Source organism: Mus caroli, chromosome 15, assembly GCF_900094665.2.
Source record: "Mus caroli chromosome 15, CAROLI_EIJ_v1.1, whole genome shotgun sequence".
Lineage (NCBI taxonomy): Eukaryota > Metazoa > Chordata > Mammalia > Rodentia > Muridae > Mus > Mus caroli.
The window spans coordinates 19003854-19028100 of record NC_034584.1 but is presented as its reverse complement, the minus strand read 5'-3'; the positions used below and the strand labels follow the sequence as shown (position 1 = coordinate 19028100).

Here is a 24247-nt window from a genome sequence, read left to right as displayed (position 1 = left end):
AAGATTAAAGCCCCTAGAGGGGAAGTGAATACCACAGGAAGACCAATAAAGCCAACTAACCTGTACCCTTAGGGACTCTCAGACTTCACCAAACAAAGAGCTTATGCTGTCTGGACTGAAACCCAGGCACATATGTTGCATATGTGAATCTCAGTCTCCCTGTGTGCTCCCCAACAATGGGAGTGGAGACTCTACCCTAAAGTCTGACTGTAGTATCCATTCCCCAACAGGGCTGCCTTGTCTGGCCTCACTGGTAAAGTATGTGCCTAATCCTGAAGTGACTTGGGAGTACTAGGGGGCACACACTGGACCCTCATCTCTCAGAGGAGAAGAGGAGACGTTGGGAGAGAGACTCTCAGAGGGATGACTGGGATAGGTGCAACGTTAGGGATTTAAATAAATTAAATTAAACATCATAATTTGAAATTCACAGATATGGGAATAAAATGGCATACAACAGAATCTCACTGTATTGGAGTGGTGGGCGATAAAGTATATCACTTACAAGGTGATTCAACTGCAGAGTACATAGGGGCCACAATATCTGAAGACGGGTTTTGAAATACCATTTCCTAGGTGAGACATAGCTATTGCAATCAGGTTCGAACAGCAGGAGAAGATGATATCACTGTGTATGCATAGGAATAGACCCTCTATTCAGGCTTAGATGGAGGAGACAAGGATTCCTTTAATACCAAACTATTAGCTGTTGATAGGTTCAGGGAAAGGGGAATTACTGCCTTCATTCCTGTACACACTGATGACTTCATCCTACTCTAGTAAATACTTCCATTCCACGGCTCAAACAGATGGTCCTGGGTAAACTATGTGGGTCCTAAAACAAAACCCCAAACTCTGAATCTGGAACAAAGTATTGATTTTATGTACAAATAAAGGTAAGCATTTTAGGGATGAACAGGGAATAAATGAGGGTGCAGGGAACAGAAATCAGAGTATATTATGTAAGTGTATGTAATTGTCAAAATCACAATCAATAAAAAGGACATAAGTAGTCTTGACTGAGATTTAGAAATTGCAAAATACAAACGGTGTGAATGTGAAAACTTATGTCATGCTGAAGAGAATTTTTTGTGTCTCCTTGATTGGATCATGAACTCCAAAGGTATCCGGTCACATTTTATTCTGTAAGTGTCTATAGAAGTCTTTTAGTTGAGATTAACATTTAAATTGACAGGCCAAACAAAGCTGATTGTCCTTCAGGCTGTTCTTGAGCATCATTCATAAAGACCAGAGCACAGCAGAAAAACTGACTCTCAAGGAACAATGAAATTCTTCTCTGATAGCACTCACCCTGAAGTAGGAGCTTCTGCTTATTCTAAGTCAGCTTGGCTGCCAGCCCGTCTGTGCACTGTAACTTTGCATTTTAGAGCTCTGAAGACTTGCAAAGCAGTGAGTCAATAGTGCCTTATGATAATCAGACTCTCCCAGGTCTCTCTCTCTCTCTCTTGCCCTGCCTCCCTCCTCATTCCTTCCCTCCCACATTCTTTCCAGAGAACATATGTAGATTGTATTAAAACCCTTTGTTTGTCAATTTCTCAACAGAGCAAGTTTTCCACAGACAGTTTTTTTTGTTTGTTTGTTTTTGTACAAAGTAGTAGCACTCCAACAACATCTGTGATCGAGGATGCAATGAAGTTTTTCCATTCTGAACTTACAGGAAACTTGTTGTATATATCTTAATGTAGTACCCTCTTTACAAATATAAACATGATATTATCCCACAATTTGAATAAAGACGTTTCACAATTTAAATCAACCTCAGTAAGATAAAGTAGGTGACAAATGCTTGCTCTTAAAAGTTATTGGTTGATCTAATGCCCAGATGTAAACAAAGATGTACTGTAAATTCACATGCATATATTTTGTTATGCTTCAGCCTCCTGTCTCTGTGATGGTAATATCTGCTTTCCATGTTTCACAGAAGTATTCGGTAAAATAACTTATCCAATAAAGGATAGCATGGAAGAATCAGATGTCCTATAATGTGGGAGGTATGGTGATCTTTGTTCTAACACATAACCATGAAAGGAATTAGCAATGTTAAACATACAGGATTGTCCTTTCAAGGAGAGAGTTCTACAACTTGGTTTCTAAACATAAGGATGGGAGTTGACATGGTTTATGCCACTGGGATTTTTGGGCTATCTGTGTACCTGAATTCACAGATCCCCCACTGCCACCTCAGCCCCTTACCATGAGCTTGTTTTTTTCAGTCAATCTATAGAATCTACCTTTATGAAATATGTCCTGTGTACTTTAGAGAGTAGATGTAGTCATGTCTTGCTGAAACAGGATTGAATTATTAACACCAGAAAAAAAATTGTTTTCTTTGTTTTTTTGTTTTTTTTGTATTTTTCTTTTTTAACCAAATTGTGCTATGCTCACATATACCTAAAATAAAAAAAAAATCATGGACAGACTTTCAAAGTTTGAATCAGCACAGAATACTTATGTTCAACTGAACTATCAACATCACTTCTGTAGATCATTACTCTGCCTGGTATGTCATGGCAATCACAGAGACCCCTACACAACAGTTCTTTTTGGTCACAAAAAAAAAAAAATGATATCATAATCCAGGCACATTGTTGTTGCTTTTATTATGTACTTAGGTGGCTGAGGCATCACAAACCTGAACATAAGGATGGAAAAATCAACTCATATTCACATTCAATTTAGTCCATGTCCCTGATTGAATTCAGCCCTTACTGAATGTTGTACATTCTGTACATGTACAGATTCCCTAGATGAATTCTTCATTGTCATACTATAACATTGTCCCTTCAGTGAAGAGAAACCATAGCTTCCTTATTCCCTTGGCTCCCTCTCCCTACATAGCCCAGGCCAGCCTCAGTTTCTGTTCTCACATTTGGATTGGATAAGATTGCATACATATTGAGCACTCTATGCCCAAATCCTTTTGTATCTTCTAAATTGTCTTTTCTGCCCCAAGAGGGCTCTTCTCTTATTTGCATAATTCCCACAGTAAAAAAAAAAATACTGTGCTTTAAATATTAATCAGTAAAAGCAATTCTACAGGACAATCTACTCTAGAAAGAATTGTGTTAAGGAGAATTTTTAAAAGAATCTGGAAAGATAGCAACTGCATTCCTAAGGAGAACATGTTTTGCCCATGTGGCTAATGTTGAAGTTAAGGCTGACAATTATGGGAGATTTTCTGCCTATACTACGGGACAGTTAGGCTTGGCAGTAGGTACCAGCCTGTGTGCTTCTCAGAAAGCAATCTCCCAACATGGTTATAAAATCTTAACTACTGCTTATTCTTTCTGTACACCTGTTTATGGTTAGGATTAAATTATATTTCAGTAATATTCATTGAATGGGTCTCTAAGGCTTTTTTATTACCAACTGTAAAATGCAGAAAATTACAATTTACTATAATGTTTTACTTAGTAGATATGTATTAACTCTTTTCCCACAATAAGAAATAGCAAATGAAAAAAAATCAAATAAATAATAAGATTTTTACCTTTACAAAAACAGGACTTTCCTGTAGTAATGACTACAAATGATGTATGGTTTTACATGCATGTCTCTGTCCATTTATAAGGTGGTTTCTCCTTAATGCAAATGTTATTGGGAATTAAGTATGATGCAGAGGTAAATAACTATTACTATGTAAATCCCATGAATTGCTTCCTTCTTTGGAAAGATTTACTTAATGTTTTCAACAGTCCTTTATAGATTTAACATATTAATTCTAGCTTATCACCTGATTTTTAAATATTATTCATTACCTATTTAAATGATTTACCAAAGGATACACAATTACCCATTTAGCCTAAATGTTAACAAAATAAAAATTATCCAAAATGATATGAAATGAACTCATTCGTGTGTTCTTTATAATAGCAAACTAAAGGATCTAGAGAACATCTGATTTCCAATAGTATGATGAAAATACAATTTCAATAAACGCAGAGGCAGAAGCATTATGAAAGTTAGAGGCTGTGAAGAACTCAGTGGAATCTTGTCTCCTGCGGATGACAGCACCAAGCATTTGTGAACTTGGAGTGACTGCCAGCACCAGCTTAAGCACCGATGGGGAGAAGTTCCTGGTGTTCTTACGTCCCATGACTAAAGGACTAAGGACAGTCAATGGCTTAGTTACGGTAGGTTGGCCATGATCTAGTGAATGGCCCTCAAGGTAGGTGAGTCTTGCTCTAGTGAATGGCCTCTTATTTGTGAATATGTGGGCAACTAGAAAAAGTTTTCACAGGTTATAAGAAAGAAAGAGTACATGAAGTTGGAAGGAAGCAAGAGGGAGGGGTTGTGGATTTGGAAGGAATTAGAGGAAGATATTGGGGGAAAGGTTATAATCCAAATTTATTGTATGCCTGTGTGAAAGTCTCAAAGAAATAATCAAAATTATTACTCTTAAAAAGAATATAAATAGTATGGACAGAGTATGTAAAGGTTGTCATGGATTTGCATGGAATTATAGCAACAACATGGAGCAAGTCACCCTCCCCCCTCAGCAGAGGGTAAACAGGGCTGCCAATTTGGGATATCATCTCATGTGCAGGAATATAAAAAAAAGGTTCAGTTTGTAGGAAAGTAGTTGGTTAGTGAAGTGGTTAGGCATGGTGTTACCATGTAAAACAACACATCTACCCTTAAGAAGATACTGAAGGTAATGCGATGGGAATACTTGCCCTACTATCTTCCTGCAAATGGAAATGGCATCATTAATAAAAGTGAAACAACACTGAAACCTAGCAGTAAAGAGAGCTAAAGGAAATGTGCTAGAAACACAACATGGGAAGCTGTATTTGGGCATGAGAAGCTACAGGGTCCTGATGGCTCAGTCTACAAGATGAATCAACCATTGTTTACCATTTTCTGGAGGAACTACTAATAAGAATCCATTCTAGAACAACAGGGATGTATTGGTAGCTTCCCTTACTTTGCAGGAAAATGAAGATATTTCAGCATTCATTGTGATAATGGAAGAACAACTGAATTATATAGTTTAAAAAGACACTTTCTTAAGAATTGCGCACGCCTTTAATCCCAGCACTTGGGAGGCAGAGGCAGGCGGATTTCTGAGTTCGAGGCCAGCCTGGTCTACAAAGTGAGTTCCAGGACAGCCAGGGCTACACAGAGAAACCCTGTCTCGAAAAAAAAAAACAAAAAAACAAAAAACAAAAAACAAAAGAATTGCTAAAACCAAAAACTCAAGTGACAGCACAAGGTGGCAAGGAAGTCAAGCAAGGGAACACTCCCCATTGCTGATGGGGGAGAAAACTTGTAGAATCACTTTGGAAACCAATTTGATGGTTTCTCAAACAACTAGGAATAGTTCTACCTCAAGAACCAGCTACATCAATCCTGGGCATATTCCCAAAAGATGCCCCACAATATACATGGACACTTTCTCAACTATATTTAAAACAGTTTTATTCATAATAACCAGAAGCTGGAAACAACATACATGTCCATCAACTGAAGAATAGATAAAGGAAATGTGGTTCATTTACACAAAGGATTACTCCACTGTTAATAACAAGAATATCATGAATTCTGTAGAGAGATGGAACATGAGAATATCATCACGAGTGAGGTAACCAAGAGCAGAAAGACACATGTAGTATAGACTCTCTTAAAATTAGACATTAGCCATTTCAACCAAGTGCAGGACAACCATGCTATACTTCACAAATCCAAAGAAACTGGGTAATAAAGAAATTCTAATTCAGGATGCTGGACTCTCACTCAGAAGGGGAAACTAAGTAGTCATCAAAGGAGGATTGAGAAAGGGAATCTTGGTAGTAGAGGGAGTGAGAGGTGGTAACAGGGATCAGGTGTGAGAAGGACGGTGGGTGAGGGCTGGAATTGAAAATAAAAAATCATCAGGGGCCATCTCCTGTGACTTGTTAGAGGCTTGGGATAGGGGAGAATATAGCATGCCAATGAGGTTGACCCTAGTTATAATTCCCACCAGCAGATACAGAGACTGAAGTGGCTACCTCCTGTAGTCAGGGAGGACTTCTAGAGGAGGGAAGGGGACACCTAACCACCCATGAAACCTTCAGCCCAACATTTGTCTAGCCCACAGATGTGCTGGGATAAAGATGGAGCAGAGACAGGGAATAGCCAAACAGTGACTGCCCCAATTTGAGACCCTTCTCATAAGAGGAATATAACCCCTGACGCTATCAATGATACTTTGTTCTGCCTAGATTAGGGACCTAACACACCTGAGAAGCTGCATCCCCCCCAGGAGCAGAGGCAGGTTCAGAGGCCTATATCCTAAAAGCAGGTGGAGTCTCAGGAATTTTGTTGAAGAGTTTGGAATAGAAGTGAGCAAGGCAGAGGATTCAAGGGCACCACAAGAAGATGCATAGAGTCAAGTATCCTGGAACCATGGGGGTTCACAGTGCCTGGACCACTAACTGGGGAACAAAAAGGAGCTGGACCTAACCACCCTAACACACTTATAGCAAATGTGCAGCATGGTCTTCATGTGGGGCTCTAAAAAGCGGTTCAGGGCTGTCCAGGTCTCTGTTTCGTGCCATTGGATACCCTTCCCTTTCCCTGGACTACTTGCTTGGGCCTCAGTGGGAGAGGGTGTGCCTATTTCTGGATGGGGCGAGATGTCCCAGGGTGGGGTGGTACATAAGGAGGACTCACCTTCTCTGAGGAGAAGGGGAAGGAGGGTAGGGATTTGTAAAGGTATGACTGGGAAAAGAGGAGGGAGGGGCGTGTGAATAAGAGGTAAAGTGAATAAATAAATAATTAAAAGGACAGACAACTACCATATCATTTATATCGAAATGCATCTTTAAAATATTTTTTTAATTTCTCTATCATCCTTAGGAAAAAGCATGATTTCAGTTGATATAGCAATATTTTTCACTATTAAATATTCTTAGTATTAGATTTATGTTTTTATCATAAGTGTGTTGAAATATTTCATAGAGACGTATGTCATTTTATGTACAATTTTAAACTGCACTTTGTTCATTTCCCAACACATTAAGACACCATTATAAAGAAAATAAATATCTTGATAAGTTATGTTTTAATTTTGACAGTCATGTTTTCCTTTTTTAATGCCAACATAAAAATTTATTTATTAAGCATAGGCATTTATGTAGTGTCCTCGATTGGTGTCCAGTTTTTCAACTTTATGTTGTAAGATTTGCTTAAAGAAGATTAATATTTTCCAAGTAGTTCTTTCACCTAAATTCTATAAGAGGTAATTCAAGCAAGGATATTATAGAGATGTCTCAGGGCTGAACTGTCAGATAATAAGTACCCTTATTGAAGAGACTTGGTGTCATAAGTGAAGTATAAGTGCATGAAACAGAAAAGTAGTAAAATTAAGAGGGAAATCAAGCACTCTTGACTTAAAGATGAGAACTAATTATTCCATAAAGCCAATTTGCTAACTTCATGCTGGGATGAAAGTGAACTAAAAACTCTAAAATGTACTCATTATAAGCAGATATATGAATGACTTCAACTATACATTCTGTGAGATTCTGACAAAAAAAAAATTGGGGAGTACCTTGCAGGACACAAATCTCTGAATATAATTTTATGCACAGAAACATTCTGTCCTGGGATATATAACACAGTTTACCGTTTTCTGAAGCAGTCACTGTGATATTGTACCATGGTGTTTCTTCTCTATCCAGTACTTTTGATGTCTTAATGGTTCCAGTATTTGCATCAATATTGAAAAATCTCTCCTCTTCAGTTCTGTGATTGATGAAATACCTGAAAGAAAGAAAACGGAAGTCTTCTTTGTAAGTGATGATAACTAAAAACAATATAACACAATAAAAGTAGTTATTAAATCAAGTGAATTAAAATCTAACTATACATTAGTGTCTATATTTGATTTAAAAGTCTTTAATAACTAAATTTTATAGAACCTATGAGAGTTTTTAATAGTTGAAAAACATATTAAAATATTCTGCAGAAAAAAGTAACAATTTCTATGAATTTGTGGGTTGTGAGACAGAAGGCTCAGCAGTTAAAGAAAATCCTGCTCTTACAGTCAACTCAAGGTCACTTTCAAACACCCATATCATATGGCTGTCAACTTGATATAGCCAGTCAACATTGCAGCTCATTGAAACCATGTTCCTTCGATGACCCAGATCCATTAGTGTATAGTCATCATAAATTTGACTTTCTACCTTTCTATTTTTATCATGAAGTGAAATGAGGATGGAATAAAAGGAAGGAGAGGCCCTTGGTTCTGTGAAGGCTTGATGCTTTATCATAGGGGAATGCTAGGGTGGTAGGGTGGGAGTGGGTGGGGGAGCACACTTGTGGAGGTAGGGGATGTGATGTGGGGGGTTGGAGAGGAAACCGGGAAGGGGATAATATTTGAAATGTAAATAAATAAAATAACCAATATAAAATTTTAAAAAACAAGAGATGGATAGGTTGTGTATCTGGGAGGAGTTAAAATGTGGCAATGATCAAAGCGCAATATATACATGTAAGAAATAATAAAAAAATGTATAAAATGAGTTTCATCCCATAAAGACAATGAGAAGAATTTTAAATGAATAAAGAGATGCTTTAATACATCAAGAAATCTTAACTCAAAGATGAGGAGTATTCATTCTATAAAGACCATTTCATTCTAGGATTAAAAAAACAGAAAATCTGTAAAGGTTTCTCAGTTACCTCAGTACATTAGTACACTGATGTTTTCTTGTTACCTGTGCATGGGTTCTGTGTCTGATGTGTTGTGCTGTTCAAGCAATAAATCCACTTGCTGAGATGGATGGAAGAGTGAGAGTCTGACACAGTGTAACTATGGTGTCAGGCAGATAGACGTAGAGAATGGAAGAAAGGACAAAACATGGTGTGGATTCAGAATATGCTTTCTAAGCAAGAAATATGGACTAAAAATTAATCACCATGAATTCAACTCATTGGGCCTGTAGCACCCAATATGAAGGGAAATTGAAATAGAAAAAGGAAATACGTTTACAGAGCCAACATAAGTAGCCTTTAGAGACAGAAAGCAGGTCCATCTTTTTATGAGAGCAGATGATGGAAAAATCCAGTGGGTGTGAAACTAAGTATGGGGTGGGTGGTAAAAACCAAGAATACAGTGTCCCAAGCAAATTTGAACATTTACAAAGAAATGAACACAAATAGCCAATAATAATATGAGTAAGTATTTAATCTCTTTGGCTATCAGTAAGGTGCAATGTAAAACTAACACGAGACTCCACCCACGCAACCCCAGTAGAATGACAATCACTACAAAGTAAAAATAAATGCTATTAAATTTTCAGGGAAACCAGGAGTCTTTGTACAGTGATACTGTGAATATAAAATAACCTAGTCACTATGCACAGTTACTATAAAGATTTTACAAGAAACTAAAACCACATATGTCACTTCTGGGTTTACACTAGGAAATTTGTTGTTCAATATACCACAGAGGTACTTGCCCAAAACAATTTCACAGCACTAATTCATATTAGAGGATCGGCTCAGATATTTGTCAGTAATGAGTTTATAGGTAAAATGTGGAATATACACAAAGAAAATTTCATCCTACCATACTGATTAAAATTACATTGCTTTCATGAAAATGGCTATAACTAAGTATTGCACACATGGGGGTGGAGGGAGAGTATAGGAGGTGAATATGGTCAAAGAATATGAAATTCCATCATCATGTAGGTTAAACACATGCCAATAATAATTATGAACATAAGCAGCTTATAGTACACTATAACACTGCCACTCCTCCATACTTACACATTACATATGAAATATCCATGAAAATACTATATACATATAAGGTAAAATCTTCAGTACCAGTGTGACTGCATTAGGAAATGGCTAAGAAATTATATTAATACAACCCTGGGTGTGCATATCAGGATGTCTCATGAGAAAGTTAGACAATGGAGCTAATTGTCTAATCTAATCTAATCAGTGGAATAATGCTTTGATGGACTCATATAATTCCATTAATGGGAAGTGGAAAAAAGTGGAAGATGGGATGTGTTAGGGGAAGTTGGTCACAGGCAGGAATTTGAGGCTGATCAGCCCTGGCTTTTTCCTGATGCAATTACATTGTTTGATGCTCACAAGGAGGTTCCTCTGAAACAAGCTTCCACTACATGGGTCTCCACTTCTTCATAGTGGGTTGAGAACACTGGGCAAAATCACAAATGAGTGAATCCTTTTAAAAACGTGAAATAAAACACAATTCTTTCATATTCCTTTTCTGTGTGGTAGATACTTGATTACCAATGAAAATAAAACTACTAAAAGTGGCTTGAAGTATTTAACCATTAGTAAAGTGAGGAATTCATAACATTCTAGACTTAGAACTATTGGAAGTATACTGAACTTGCTGCTAATTGCTAATTGCCCAGAAGTCCATAAAAACTTTCTAACTGTGTGAGTTGCCAATGTAATCTCATTATAGTGCTGGCTAATTTATCACTAGCAAGTAAACACTTCTATTTGCACCTTACCTAGCAAGAAATCTTCTGGAAGACTTTCTTTTCTCACACAGAATTATGAGTTATGATTATGTACTTTTAAGCCTTCCTATTATATTTTAAACACTGTGAAAAATAAAAGAACTTCAATTTATCAAAATAAGATGTACATATATTATTCAAATTAGATTTTACTTAACCAACAGACAGACAAGCTATGACTATAATAGACAGTCGATATCAATAATGAAGCCTTTAATCAAGTACTTTTTTCAACAAATGTTACTTTATACAAATCACTGAGTTCTTCATTTGTCACTCAATTTTCCTGGGATATTATAGGCATAGGGTAAAAGTAACTATGTTTCATGTTCAAGAGTATTAGAAAAGTTGTCCTTCATCTCAATGACAAATCTCATTCCTCACAGGTACTTTCTGTATTCATTATGCTCTCTCTCTTTCACCAAAGACTTAATTTTAAGCATGTGTCAAAAGTATATTTTTATACTGATTTGCTCTAAAAGTATTAGAATATTGTTTGTTTCTCTCAATTATTATCTTTTATATATTTGTAAATACAGCATGTATATGGTAAAGAAAATTCACTGTGAATTCTTTGTGGTAGTTATTTTGTAAGGTATATTGAATAATTCATTCAATTATTATGAATAATAGGTGAATAAAATTTAGTAATCTTTAATTGTCTCACAACTTGTGGGATAACTGGAAGCCTGGCTCTCTCTGCAGCTTAATTAATGGTCACACATCTGACATATGGCTCTGATTGAAATTTTTAAATGGTCCTTTCAAAAGATTAGGACATAAAATGCATTAACCATACAAATATCCAGAAAATAATCATTCTAACTAAATATTCCAAAAATGAACATTTGTAATATGGTACACCTCTGGTTAAACTTTAATATCTAATAAAATATTATGCAAACAAAGCATAGATTATGTTACACAGAAAATGTATTATATACTAGATACTTGTATTAGCTAGAGAGGTTGTCTGTTTTTTATCCAAGCAAGGAGTGGGTGTTCATAGTGTTTAATCTCAATAATTGACTGACTAAGATCCCCAAATTCAGCATGTCTATCTAAAGATGATGTTCATTAATGAAAAACCAGAGGGGCTACTCTAGTCAACATTGGGCCTCTTAAATCTCAAGTGTCAATTATATGTGAGGGATATAAACTAAAGTCTTAATCTATGTGTTTTTATTAGCAATATGTCATTTATACTAATAAAACACAAGATAAAGGTAATGGCCTCTAGTTTTAAACAAGAGACTACTTTCTCTATATATATTCATTTCTTATTCAATGATTCTGGTGGATCATCACCACCATTATATTTTGAAATTCTGATATGATTTTGACTAGGGAATACTTAAAACTGAACTAACAGAACAACATAAATTTATCTGTATTGTCAGTAAGCTAAATTTTACATAAATTTGTCAGTTGAAAAATGAAATCTTAGGAATTAGATAATATTTTAAATTTATTTTTGGTACTTTATCTTTGCTATAAAAAGGAGTCAACTCTTCAATCTATTTATTCAGTTTATTTCTTTCCAGTTAGCTACTTTGGTGTGGCCAGTGTGACTATGCCGTTAGTATGAAATTTCACGTTTCTGTGAGTTTTAAAATCCACAGTAATTGGAGCATGCAGCATTTGTATTCCATCATAAACCATTGGATCATTATGGGAAAGTGTAAGAAAGACTGCATTCCAGACGAGATGCAGTCAACAAGTTGTGGCATAGACCCACCCACCTTGTAATAAATCTCAGAACAAGAGATGTAACATTAGCATCTCCAGCCACTATTTAGATAGTAAGATGTCATCCTCTCTAGTATTCTCTCTCTCTCTCTCTCTCTCTCTTTCTTTCCTTTATTTTTGAATTTTTCTTTTCTTTTATTGAATATTTTATTTATTTACATTTCAAATGTTTTCCCCTTTCCCAGTTCTCCTCAACCTGGCTAACAGTCTAAAATATAATATAATGATTACATTTTGTATGTTAGCAAACAATTTGTGTCATCAGCACCATATAAAACAATATTCAAAATTTTTTATTGATACTTTCTGCTCTCTTAAAATAATTCAAGGAAAAAAGTTTACTCCTTAACATATGTGTAGAAAAATTTAGATTATAAGTGACAGCGAAAAAGTAAAGTTACAGACATATGACTATTTATTTATTCATTTATTTTAAATAAACCAGTTTTTAAAAAGATTTATTTATTATTATATGTACGTATACTGTAGCTGTCTTCAGAAGAGGGCATCAGATCTCATTACGTATGGTTATGAGCCACCATGTGGTTGCTGGGATTTGTACTCAGGACCTTTGGAAGAGCAGTCATTGCTCTTAACCACTGAGCCATCTCTCCAGCCCCAAATGATAATATATAAATTTAGCCAATAATGTGAACACCAATAATATTCAATTGTATTTACTAATATTTAATTCATGTTATTACTTTTTCTATAGGAAAGACAAATATATGAAAAATTTTATTCTTCAGATAGCAAGATTAAATGGCGGGACATTGTCTTCCCCACTCCACCTTCTCTGTGTATATGTCCAAGCACACAAACAACAGACTCCAGTTACAGCTCTGACCGTTGGCTTTCTGGTCACTTAAAACATACATGCTTTCCTAGCAATTTTCAAACATAGACATTTTGTTTTCATTTTGTAGTTGAAATACACGAGAGGCATTGTGCGGTGCTTGAAAAATATTCTCACTTTACATTGCAAATCTAAAATTGTACAGTGCTTTGTCAAATGTGTTTAAAAAAACACCTTTTAAAATGTAAATTGTAAATATTAGCAGAGTTTGTCACAGGTTTCTGAAGGTGTGGGGAATAATAACAACCAAAATCATGCTTTATCAACCAACTGAGAGCAACAGGTTGACATTTCTTTCCCTCTAAACAGGATTTCTGTGTCCCGCAATCTCCAGTTCCTCCATTTCATCTCTCATAAACCAGGAAATAAAGGTAGGTTGTTTAGACCAACGACCTTTCAGTGCTTATAAGCTGACAGCCTCTAATTTTATGTATCTTTGAACAAAAGGCGATGAATGTATTGCTGAAAATTGCCTGTTATTTTTTGAGTTAAACAAACAAAAACAGAAGACAAAAAAAAAAGGACTAAAAGTTACTAATAAAAAAGGTGAGTAATCTGATAGTTGAAAAAAAAGAATGTGAAAAGAATAAAATCAAGCATATTTTCACAAATTTCTGTAAGATTGCAAATCTCTTTTATTATCAATTCTACAAATGAAAACTAATTGCATTTCCTGGCACAAGGCAAGGAGCATCCCTTCGCTGTACTTTCCCTTAATTACTACAAACATTTGATCCCTAGGAAGGAAAGACTTCGGGGGCTTGTTTTTAATATTGCTATTGTTTTCTCTTTTTATTTTCATTGTTTGCACTTTGAATCCTACGTGAATGACACATTTTTATTAAAATCGACTACAAATGTTATGTAAATTATACCCCTTAACAACAGCTTTAAGGTTTCTAATTATTTCTAGGCAACTGAAGTGAATTCCTTTCACTCTTTGAATCAAAACAAAACATAAAATAATGGTTATGCTAATAAAGCTATTAGCATTTGAAGACAATGTATCAATCATCTCTCTAGAGCAACAGCTAATGCTCTGAATGTTCAGTTCACTTTCCAGTAACAGGATGTACTTGCAATTAGAAATATCACAGGACAATAAATTATTCAAAGAACTAGTTATTATATTTTTTTCTTTCTGATTGATGGGTGAATATGGGCGCATTCACATGGCCATGAAATACTTGAAGTACAAGGACTGACACTATATTCCAGAAAGGACTTTCACATTTCTTTTATATGAATGCAGTTCCTATACATGTCCAGATGTATCAGTTTCTTAGACTTACTCTTATGTGTATTTGGTGCCAGAGAATTCTTTGTGATCTGTACCTGTTATTGACTACACCGAGATACCCTGAGCTCTTGTCTGAGTCTCTTTCATCTGGTGTCCCCAGTGTCTAGACACATCTATCCACCAAAATGCATAGGTATAGATAGGCTCTCTGTGAGGTCTAAGATCTCTGGAACTCTCCCAGTGCCAGAGATGACCTCCCAGAAATATAACCAACTAGCTCCTTTTTGAACATCTGAGGATTGGGGATTTGTGTTCGTAGTCATAAAGCACAGGAGGCCTCCCCACATCCCAGACACTCGAGATCCTCATATTGAACTAAGAGAAAAATGTCCACTGTTGATAAGCTAGTTAGGCTATGATCAAATAGCAATCATGTCTTTGTTATGACAGTTGTTTATCAGCATTTTGCAACCCTAGCTTTCTTTTAAAAGGTTATATGTGCACCTAGGACTACCTTGTCATGACTACCCTGATGTTATAGCTGCCTTGTTATGACCACCTCGCAGCCAGGTCTTTGTTTCAGAAGGTATTTGGACTAATGTGTTATGGTTACATTCTGCTCCTGTAACCTTGCCTATTTTTCCTGCCAATGTCCCCTCTCCCCCCTCATTTGGAAACTTCCTATAACCAAACTATAAATGCTTTGCCTTCCTCATATCCAAGGCTGACCATACAAACCTCGTCTTAAGGAAGACAGCATGTGCACATGAAGAAAAATTCTTGCTTTCATATAACTTGTCACGATATTTATTTTGGTGTTCTTCCTTCACCCGTTTTTGTGATTAATATTACAAGAAGATCAAGTTGTTAAACCTACGTCTTTATGCACAGATTTTTTTCTTTGTACACATGAGTTCTTTTAAACTAAGCTGAAACTTTGATAAGCGTATAAACTAAAATGGGGTGTCTCTACAAATATTAATAGACAGGAGAAAAAATGTAGTGCTATAACTTAAAGGATGTTCATGAGAGGGTGTTGCATCTCCATTAGCATTTCTTCTAGGCTTCACCCACAGTAACCTGGCAACAGCCAGGTATGTCTGACTCATTATATAAAAGGGGCTGCTTGCTCCCTCCTCACTCTCTTGCTCTCTTTCTCTCCTACCCTTTTTCCTCTCTGTTCCTCATCTCCCCATTACCCTCTCCTCTCTCTCCCCAAATGTTCTTAGCTAGCCTCTAGACCTCCTCCCTCCCTCCCTCCCTCCCTCCCTCCCTCCCCTNGCCTCTAGACCTCCTCCCTCCCTCCCTCCCTCCCCTTCTCTATGCCTTTCTCTGTCTCTACTCCCTCAACTCCCTAAATAAACTCTATTTTATATTATATTGTCTATACTAGATAGATAGATAGATAGATAGATAGATAGATAGATAGATAGATAGATAGATAGATACATGATAAAATGGTGTGGCTGGTACCTCAGGGGAAAGGAATGCTTCAACATGAGCCTGCAGAGGCACCCCTTCTACCTCATCAGGCTGCACCTCTACCAAACATATCTCTAGCTTCCTTTTCTAAGACAAAATAATCTCGTTCTTTATAGTTGCGTTCTCTGGTAAATTGTCTTTGATTCAGTAAATTATCTCCCACCCACATTGTGGTATGAAACTGTAAACACTGTGGGGCGCACACAATAAAAAAGCTTAAAAGTAGGAGGGGGTTTGTTGAAAGAAAATTTTAAGTGTCAAAATGAGGAGCATGAGAGAGGAGATCAGGTGATGAAATACTATACATTTGAGGATCACAGAGTAGAATAAATACTGTTATTAAATCTGTTATTAAAGAAACATTAGACTTTGGTCTAATAAAATTAGACCAAAGGTTATAGAATAAAATCTGTTATTAAAGAAACATTAGACTTTGGTCTTTCAAGTGTAGACTCTGAGTTATTGCTCTGTATTTCCTTGAAAATGTTATCATTTATTGAACACCAGCTCTACCAGAGAAATCTGCTTTATAGTACGATTACATTGTGACCTCACAACAATTCTGAAAGATTTTATGTATCTTTTACAGAAAAGGGTAAATGATGATCTATGCCACAGAGTTAGTGTGGAATATGAATGACGCATCAGTTGGGATCAGCATGATTCCTGGGAGTTTACCTTCTGAATTCTATCCAGACTTCTTATCCCCATATAATCAAAGGTTCTCTAGTTAATGTTATAAATACATTTTTTCCTCAGTCATATTGTTTACTCATTAAACCAACGGGAAACTTAATCTGTCTTTTACAACCGGTGTGTGGGGGCAGAGATTATATCTGTCTCTCTGTGTACCTGTCTGCCCACCTGTCTGCCTGTCTGCTTGCCTACCTTTCTGTATGTGTATGCTGTGGATTCCACATTTGCATGCAAGAATGGTCACAAGTCTGTATGTGTGAGTACATATGTGTGTGTGTGTTGTGTATGTATGTATGTTTGTAGGCACACATGAGGAATCTTCTTTATCACACTCCTCTCTCTTTACTGATGGAAACTATCTTATTGATAAGGCATTGTCTACCTATTCAGTAGCTTTTGGGGATGTTTGTCTTTGGATTACCATGATTATAATCTAGAATTTTTATCAGATGTTTAGATAACATATACTCTGTTCTTGCATAGCAAGCTCTATATATACTGACCCATTTTCCAAGTCCTCCATATATTAATAATTTAATCAACTATAGTCTGCTAATTCATTAAATTACTTAATTGTAATCATTCAAAAACCACTGGAAATAAATTATCTAACTACACTTTAATTCACCTTAAATGACCTTAAGGCCAAGGCAAATCTTCAAGTACTTGTGAGATCAAGATTATTGCATACCTTACTAAGCTGTTAGCACTGTCTGGATCCTGTGCCAAGACAGTGCCAACAATTGTCCCAATCTTGGCATTTTCATAGACTTCCATGACATAGGAAGGCATAGAAAAGAGTGGTGGCTCATCCACATCCCCAACAATGACCTTCAGCATGGTGGCATCCTTAAATGGACCCAGGTGGGAAAAACGGAAATCCAGATGTGTGTTTGCTCCTTCAATGTTTAGTGTGTAAGACTTCTTTTTCTCATAGTTCAGTGGCTGCAGAGGAAAAATGTGATAGCCAATGTTAGAACTTCCACATTTTTCAAAGACGCAGTTATTTTCTTACTTATAAAAACCATATGAGATATACCAACTTATTTTTCTTTAAAAAATTAGCTATAATATTTTCCTAAATTATGATATCTATACAGACATAATAGAGATTTTACATAGCCTTAAATGGGGTGATAACTACTTACAGAAATAAATTCCCCTCTAGAAAATCAAATTGCTTTTCAGAGACTCTTTTTAGTCCTTTCCATCCTCCACCATCCAGGAATTATTAAGTGGTTATTCTAAAAATATCTGCTAGTAACTTGTTTAAAATTTGAAATGAGCCTGGCAGTGATGGCACTTGCCTTTAAACCCAGCATTTGAGAGGTAGAAGCAGACTGATCTCTGTGAGTTTGAGGCCAGCCTGAACTGCAGACCTAGTTCCAGGACAGCCAGGACCACACAAAGAAACCCTGTCTTGAATAACCAAAAACATCCACAACAAACAAAATAATGAACTAACTTATAGCATTTATGTGATTTCTCTCACATTATTTTGTAACTATTTTTTATGTACTTTAAATCGGCGATATTGTGGTTTTGCTATTGCCTTAAGTTCCTCCTACAATTGTGTTCTTTAACAGGTAGACCGTTTCAAAATGTTTTCTTCTCTTCTGTGTATTGTATTTTCAATGTATTGTGTTTATTCTTTGCAGTATACAAAATATGTAGTTTTCTTACTTTGTTCTTATGGTATTATTTCATCTATTGTGCTTCTCATATTTCTTATTAGATTATGACATTTGGAGAAAAATTTCAATAGTGGTCTTTTTCTCATGGCTTGCTTATACCTATTTTAGCTTTGACCTTGTATTAATTGGTCATTATAATCAATTCAGTTTCTTTCTTAATTTAAGAATTTGTGTTTGAAGAAAGAAGCCAGGGTTTGATGTATAGGTAAATAGTCTAATTAATTAAATAAAATATACAACCTGTTTGCCAACTAATAGCTACCTTTAATTATACACATAACTTTATTAGTCATATATATTATAAATATATATAAATATATATTGGGCACCATGTGTTTGACTTTACATGCAATGAGATAAACCAGTGCTTTGTCTTAAATAATGACCTTCTATTATTATAGAATACAAAATAATAAACAAGTATTTTATTTGTAAGTCATATTGATTTTTATATATATTAATGATGTAAGCTGATAAAAATGTGCATGTGAATAGGCGGATTTACTTTTTGAGAACTAGAAACATTCAGAAAATGTTAACCAAGGTGTGCTTTTATATTTACATGTGGGTCTGTTATACAAAATTATTTCAGATTTAATTTCAGTTGTAGAAACTTTGGATGGGGAAGTTAGAACAGAGGGTATGAGATCCTTTCCTTCACTTGGGACCTATTGATGTTTTCCTTGGTGCTACTCATCTTGATAACTTTCTGCCAGAATAAGTACATAGAACTATTTCATCCTATTTAGGCTTCTGATGTTAAACTGCCCTGATTGAATATCATAACTTTTTGTTCTTGGTTGGGACCAGCTATAGCTATTCCTTATAGAGGGACTATGATAATTTGCTTTACCTGAAAGAACTGTCCTAGTCATTTGGGTTGCTTAGACTGAACAGCACAGATTTGTCATTTTCATCAGCAAACTTAATCTTGTAACAGCTCTGAATGTTAGGACATAGCACTGGCAGATCTGCTGTCCCATCAGGCAAGCATCTATTTTTTCTTTGCAAATAGACTCTTTCTGATATTCTTAGATTATGGACATGGCAACCTTATTTATTTCTATTTGCATGGAGTACCACATCCTATTTATGAATCTGTTACCTAGACCTAAACATCTCTTACAGACTCCATGCCTAACTGTTGTCATAATGAAGATGAAGCTTCAACATGTGCGTAGTGGGTGTTATATAAGCCTCATTCAACATTGTGGAGAATAAGAACCTGAAAGTGTCCTTATGGGGAATTTGTAAACACAGTCTCCAGTACTACTAATGATTATTTCTTCCATCCATTCTTGATTGCCTTAGACGTTGATCTTCTTAGGTTGTGAACATTGTATAGACAGGATAACATTTATTTAGCTTCAAATATGAACCAAGAACTTGGAAAACTCCTAGAGCCATAGTGTCATGGTCAACACTGGGCCTCTAGAGCCATTTGACAATTTTTAAAACTTTTATAAAAATCTCAGAAACTCAGATTCTCAAAATCTGAGCATAAGTAATCCATTTATATGCACATAGAATAAAAATCTTATACACTTAGATTTGTACGCTTTTAATCATGGGTTAGTTAAGATCTGCAGTCTGTAGACTACTAATTAGAAATTGTTTTCTTTGGAAAGAACTGAAACTAAAAATAAATCTCTAAAATAATTAATTCCCTTTTTTTTCTAGATTTTCTTACTTTCCTTTAAAGAAATAAGAATGGGACTCTGACAGCATTATAAATCTAACACAAATTAAAATAAGGTATACCAAAACTTGTGAATATTTGCTGCATCTTGAGGACCAGACAGGTGTGAGATAGATGTTCAGTGTTAATGAGCCCTACTTTCAGAGGACTATTTTATAGTTCCTAGCACCCACATAGAAGTTCACAACTATTTGTAACTCCATGTGCATGGGACCCAACATCCTTCTGACCACCAAGCACGCCAGACAGTTACATGGTTTACATACTTATGGCACACATATTAAATATAAAATGAAAAGAATTAAATTAAACAATGACATCAAAGAATTATGGATGAACACCACCCTCTTTACATCTAGAGCAGACTACTAGTATCTAGATATGCCACTTATAGGAAGCAGAAGGCAAGGGACCTCATGTTTGCTTAATGGCACGGTTTATAATATTATTTATGAAACTTACTTTGTATAAAACTCTTTGACCAAGGTTCTTAACATTCTAAAATTTGGGTCATATGGCTTCACTATTAATACACAGCTTTTCTCACAACACCAAACTTTAAAAATCCATCTTTATTCATTCATTGTTACAAAATATTACTACACTTCGACCCAGGGAAAATAGTGAAGGAATGTTTGCCCACATTTGGTTTATCTTGATGTTACTTTCAAGCTGTGTATCTAAGAAAATAAAACACAATTTTTTTTTAGCAGATCCCTTTGGTGAAATAAATGTCACATGTCTTAATGCTGCCCACCTAATGGTAAGGTGCAGGTTGTTTGTGTGGACACATGGTTTCATGTTGATAATCATCTAATATAAGTTTAACTACCTCCACGCAGACATAACTGTCCTGGGAGACTTGTTTGCCAAGAATGGCAGATGGATAGATAGGGACCATCTGCAGCCACAAAGGAAGGAAAGAATAATTTCAGGTTGTGTCAGAAATTTAGAAACAGATTTACTACTGTGAATTGGAACATACTAAGGGTTTCTGTTCTAAATACTACCTGATGATACTGAATTGCACCACTATAAAAACTGATAGGAAATATAATTATTCATTTATTCTGTATATTTCAAAATTATTTATTCAATACCAAGTAAATTATTTTTGTATTATAACCACAGAATTATATATATGTGGCAAAATATTATTAGCCTATGCTATAACTTTGATAAGCATGTACAACAACCCATTGTTTATAAATTTAAAACTCTACAAATCCTCAGAGTTTTTTGAATCTATAGAGCATTCTTTCTATGGAGATTAGTATTCCTTAGTTATAATCACATTTCTTTCACCTAAATATAATCCATCAAACACAGCATATTACAAACTGTAAAATGTATTTACCACGCCACATAAATAAGAAAGCAAACTGGAAAAATGTAAAAGGGAAAATTCATTCAGACTATTGATGTATCATGCAAAGCAAATAACAAGAAACATCTAGGAGTTTGTAAACTAAAATTATAGCTTTTTTGTTTGTTTGTTTTGCCTAAACAAATGGAATAACTATGGTCAGGTGTGACTAGTAAAGGCACTGACACTGCATTGTAAAGCCATTGATAATTCATGATAAATTAGAGCTCTAGTGTAACTCTGCTTTATGATGTTAAACACTTATGCTCATAGATTTTTTTTTCTCTGCACACACTGACAGTCATTCCATTTTGATCAACTGTGCTATGCAGTGCTCAAGTTAAAAGAGGAATTATGGACACAGTGTTTCTCCATTCAGTGATAGGAATCTGTATGAAAAGAATGGATTCCAGTCCATGCAATTTGTTCATTATTACTTACAGATTCTGTGTCAGTCGTGTATTTGTTGGTGGTTGGGTGTGATTATTTGAATCGTTCTAGTTTACAAGACTGTAAAGCCGGGATAAGTCTCCTGGGTAGAGTACTGCAAGTCTGCATCATTAGTTTGTATTTACTGTGCAAGGCAGCTGAGCTCATTTTGGTTTTGCATTGAAATATCATAAACATTGGCTAATGCTTTAGGAGAACAATTCCAGGCTTGAGATCAAAACATTCCTCTGTGGGTTTATTTGTTTGTTGGTTGGTTTTTCTTTATGTTTTTTTTTGTCTTGTTTTGTTTTAATATCATTTGCTTAAAGAATTTATTGCAGTTCAAAGTATGTGAGCTTTGTTTATTTATTCAGTTATCTATTGTGATAATGACTCTTGAATTTAGGGTATTGAATATGCAAAGCAAACAGTTTACCACTGAGCTATTTGATATACCTAAAATTAATTAATTAATTAATTATAAATTACCATGTACTGCAAAAAGCATCTTTTCTGATGAGAGATGAGTGAGACACAGATCTACAAGTATAACAGTATATCATCAAGGACCATGTTATTGGTATGTCAATTTAGTAGTATAATTATAGTAGATTTTCCCCTGGTACTCATAATCTCTCTAGTCTCTGGTACTTGGCTTCATTTTCAGAGTCAAATATGTATTCCATCTAATGGAGTGATCCTTAAGTCCAACCAAATAGTGGTTGTTGAATCCAATAAAAGTTGTATTTTGCAGGAAGGACCAGTATGGACCTGTATGGCAGGTATGTAACAGGGTTCATAGCTGGGTAAGAATGATAATAAACTCACTCTCCAGTGACACACATAGCACGTTTCAGCATTGTATTTGGTAGTCAGTAGGGTGAAATTATAGTATCTAGTTAGGCAGCACAGACTTTCTCCATGTTCAGTGACATACTCAAGTGGTATCTTCATCAATATTCATTTGCATACAGAATGTGGATGGTAACCAATCACATCCATTGCCTACAGTGTTTGAAGGATCACTATGCATCCTTTGACCAGTAAGTCAAAAAGATGGTGGCATTCTAGTACTGGAGGTTTACTTGATAGCATATATCTCTAAATGAGACATTGTATACTCTACTATATACCAATTTTAAAAATATTTTATACATGAATATTTAGGAGGCTAATATAGTAATACATTTTCATATGACTTTTTAAAAATAATTTGGTGTTAATTAGCCCTCCCCTTATTCCCTACTTCATCCTCCCCACACTTCCCTTCCCCATTTAAACCTCTACAACTGGATGGTTTGCAAACAATAAGAGACTTTAGGGTATCCTGTCTTAAATGGGATGACATTATCATACAACCCCATCAAGACTGATATATATGCATCAGAGGAGGCAGAAAGAGGATAGCAAGAACCAAGGGTGGTGGATGACTTCCAATGCTGAGCCTGGGGTAGCCTTGATGGGGACAGAGTAACATGGTTTCTGCCCCTGGGAAATAGTCTCAGTGTGAGCTACCTGGAGTGTCAATGGCTGCTGTGGTGTAAGGCTTGTTTGTGTGATAATGTACACATTTTCAGGAACCAGTACTAGCAATGGAGGACTCTTTCCTGAGGAACGTCCTCCTGCTTAATCTTAATGACTCCATGATGAATTAGAAACAGTATGAGACTAGGAGTTGATGGTGTGGGTGTCTCAGCAAAATGGTAAAGGCTGGGACCTTCAGGGCAACCCTTAAGACTGTGGAAAATAATTCTAAATCCATGAGTTTAAAAATGCATAATTTCTCAACTATGTAAAAATATGGATGCGATATGAACTATGAGGGGCTTCATGAATCTAAAGGAGCAAAGGTTGATACCCCCTGAGCCAGTATGTCAGAAAGATAAAAAGAGCAGGGAGATACAAAGGCAGGCAGATTCCTGAGCCTTAGGACACATAGAGTCAGGGCTCAGATGTGGTAGAAACAGTATTTTCAGGGCAGGGTCCCACCCAATTAGTTTATCCTCTGTGCTTAACAAAGATAGGCAGTTCTCTAAATTCTTTTGCAGTGTTAAAAGAAAATGTGTGCTTACTGTCTCCTAAGAATTAAGGGGCTGGGATCTCGGGATGCTGATTCATAAGATAATCAAAAGGATATCTGAAAGAAATGGATGAAGAGATGTGCAAAACAAAATCTGGGATTTTTGTTTGTATTTGATGAGTGAGCAGAACTCAATAGCAGTTCTTCTTCCAAATTTTTCTCTAGAGAGAGTTGATCTCACCAGAGATCTCTGAAGAGTGAAAACAGCTCTTGAAGAATTTTTTTCAAGATAACAGGATTTCTGACTTGGTTGGAAGATCCAGTAATTTCTTATAGAAGCTTTTCTGACTTTGGTCAGAAAATGCATGAGCTATCCAGATGGCTATTACAGTTATTACTAGCAGAGAAAGCTGTCTCAACCAGATAATTTTTTTCTTTAGAACAACAAGAAAAAACTGTCTAACGCAGAGCAGAATACACACACACACACACACAC

At 35.7% G+C, this 24247-nt stretch overlaps 1 protein-coding gene across 6 annotated transcripts in view; it reads right to left on the bottom strand.

Annotated features, from left to right (window-relative positions):
* Cdh18 (cadherin 18) overlaps positions 1-24247 on the bottom strand; it is an 867298-nt gene that overhangs the window by 51099 nt on the left and 791952 nt on the right. For all 6 annotated transcript variants that reach the window (XM_029470125.1, XM_029470124.1, XM_029470126.1 and 3 more), the window contains 2 exons: positions 17235-17488; positions 7631-7767 (listed from right to left, as the gene is read on the bottom strand). In XM_029470125.1, the coding sequence (XP_029325985.1) occupies positions 7631-7767; positions 17235-17488 (391 nt within the window). The remainder of the gene's footprint in view (positions 1-7630; positions 7768-17234; positions 17489-24247) is intronic.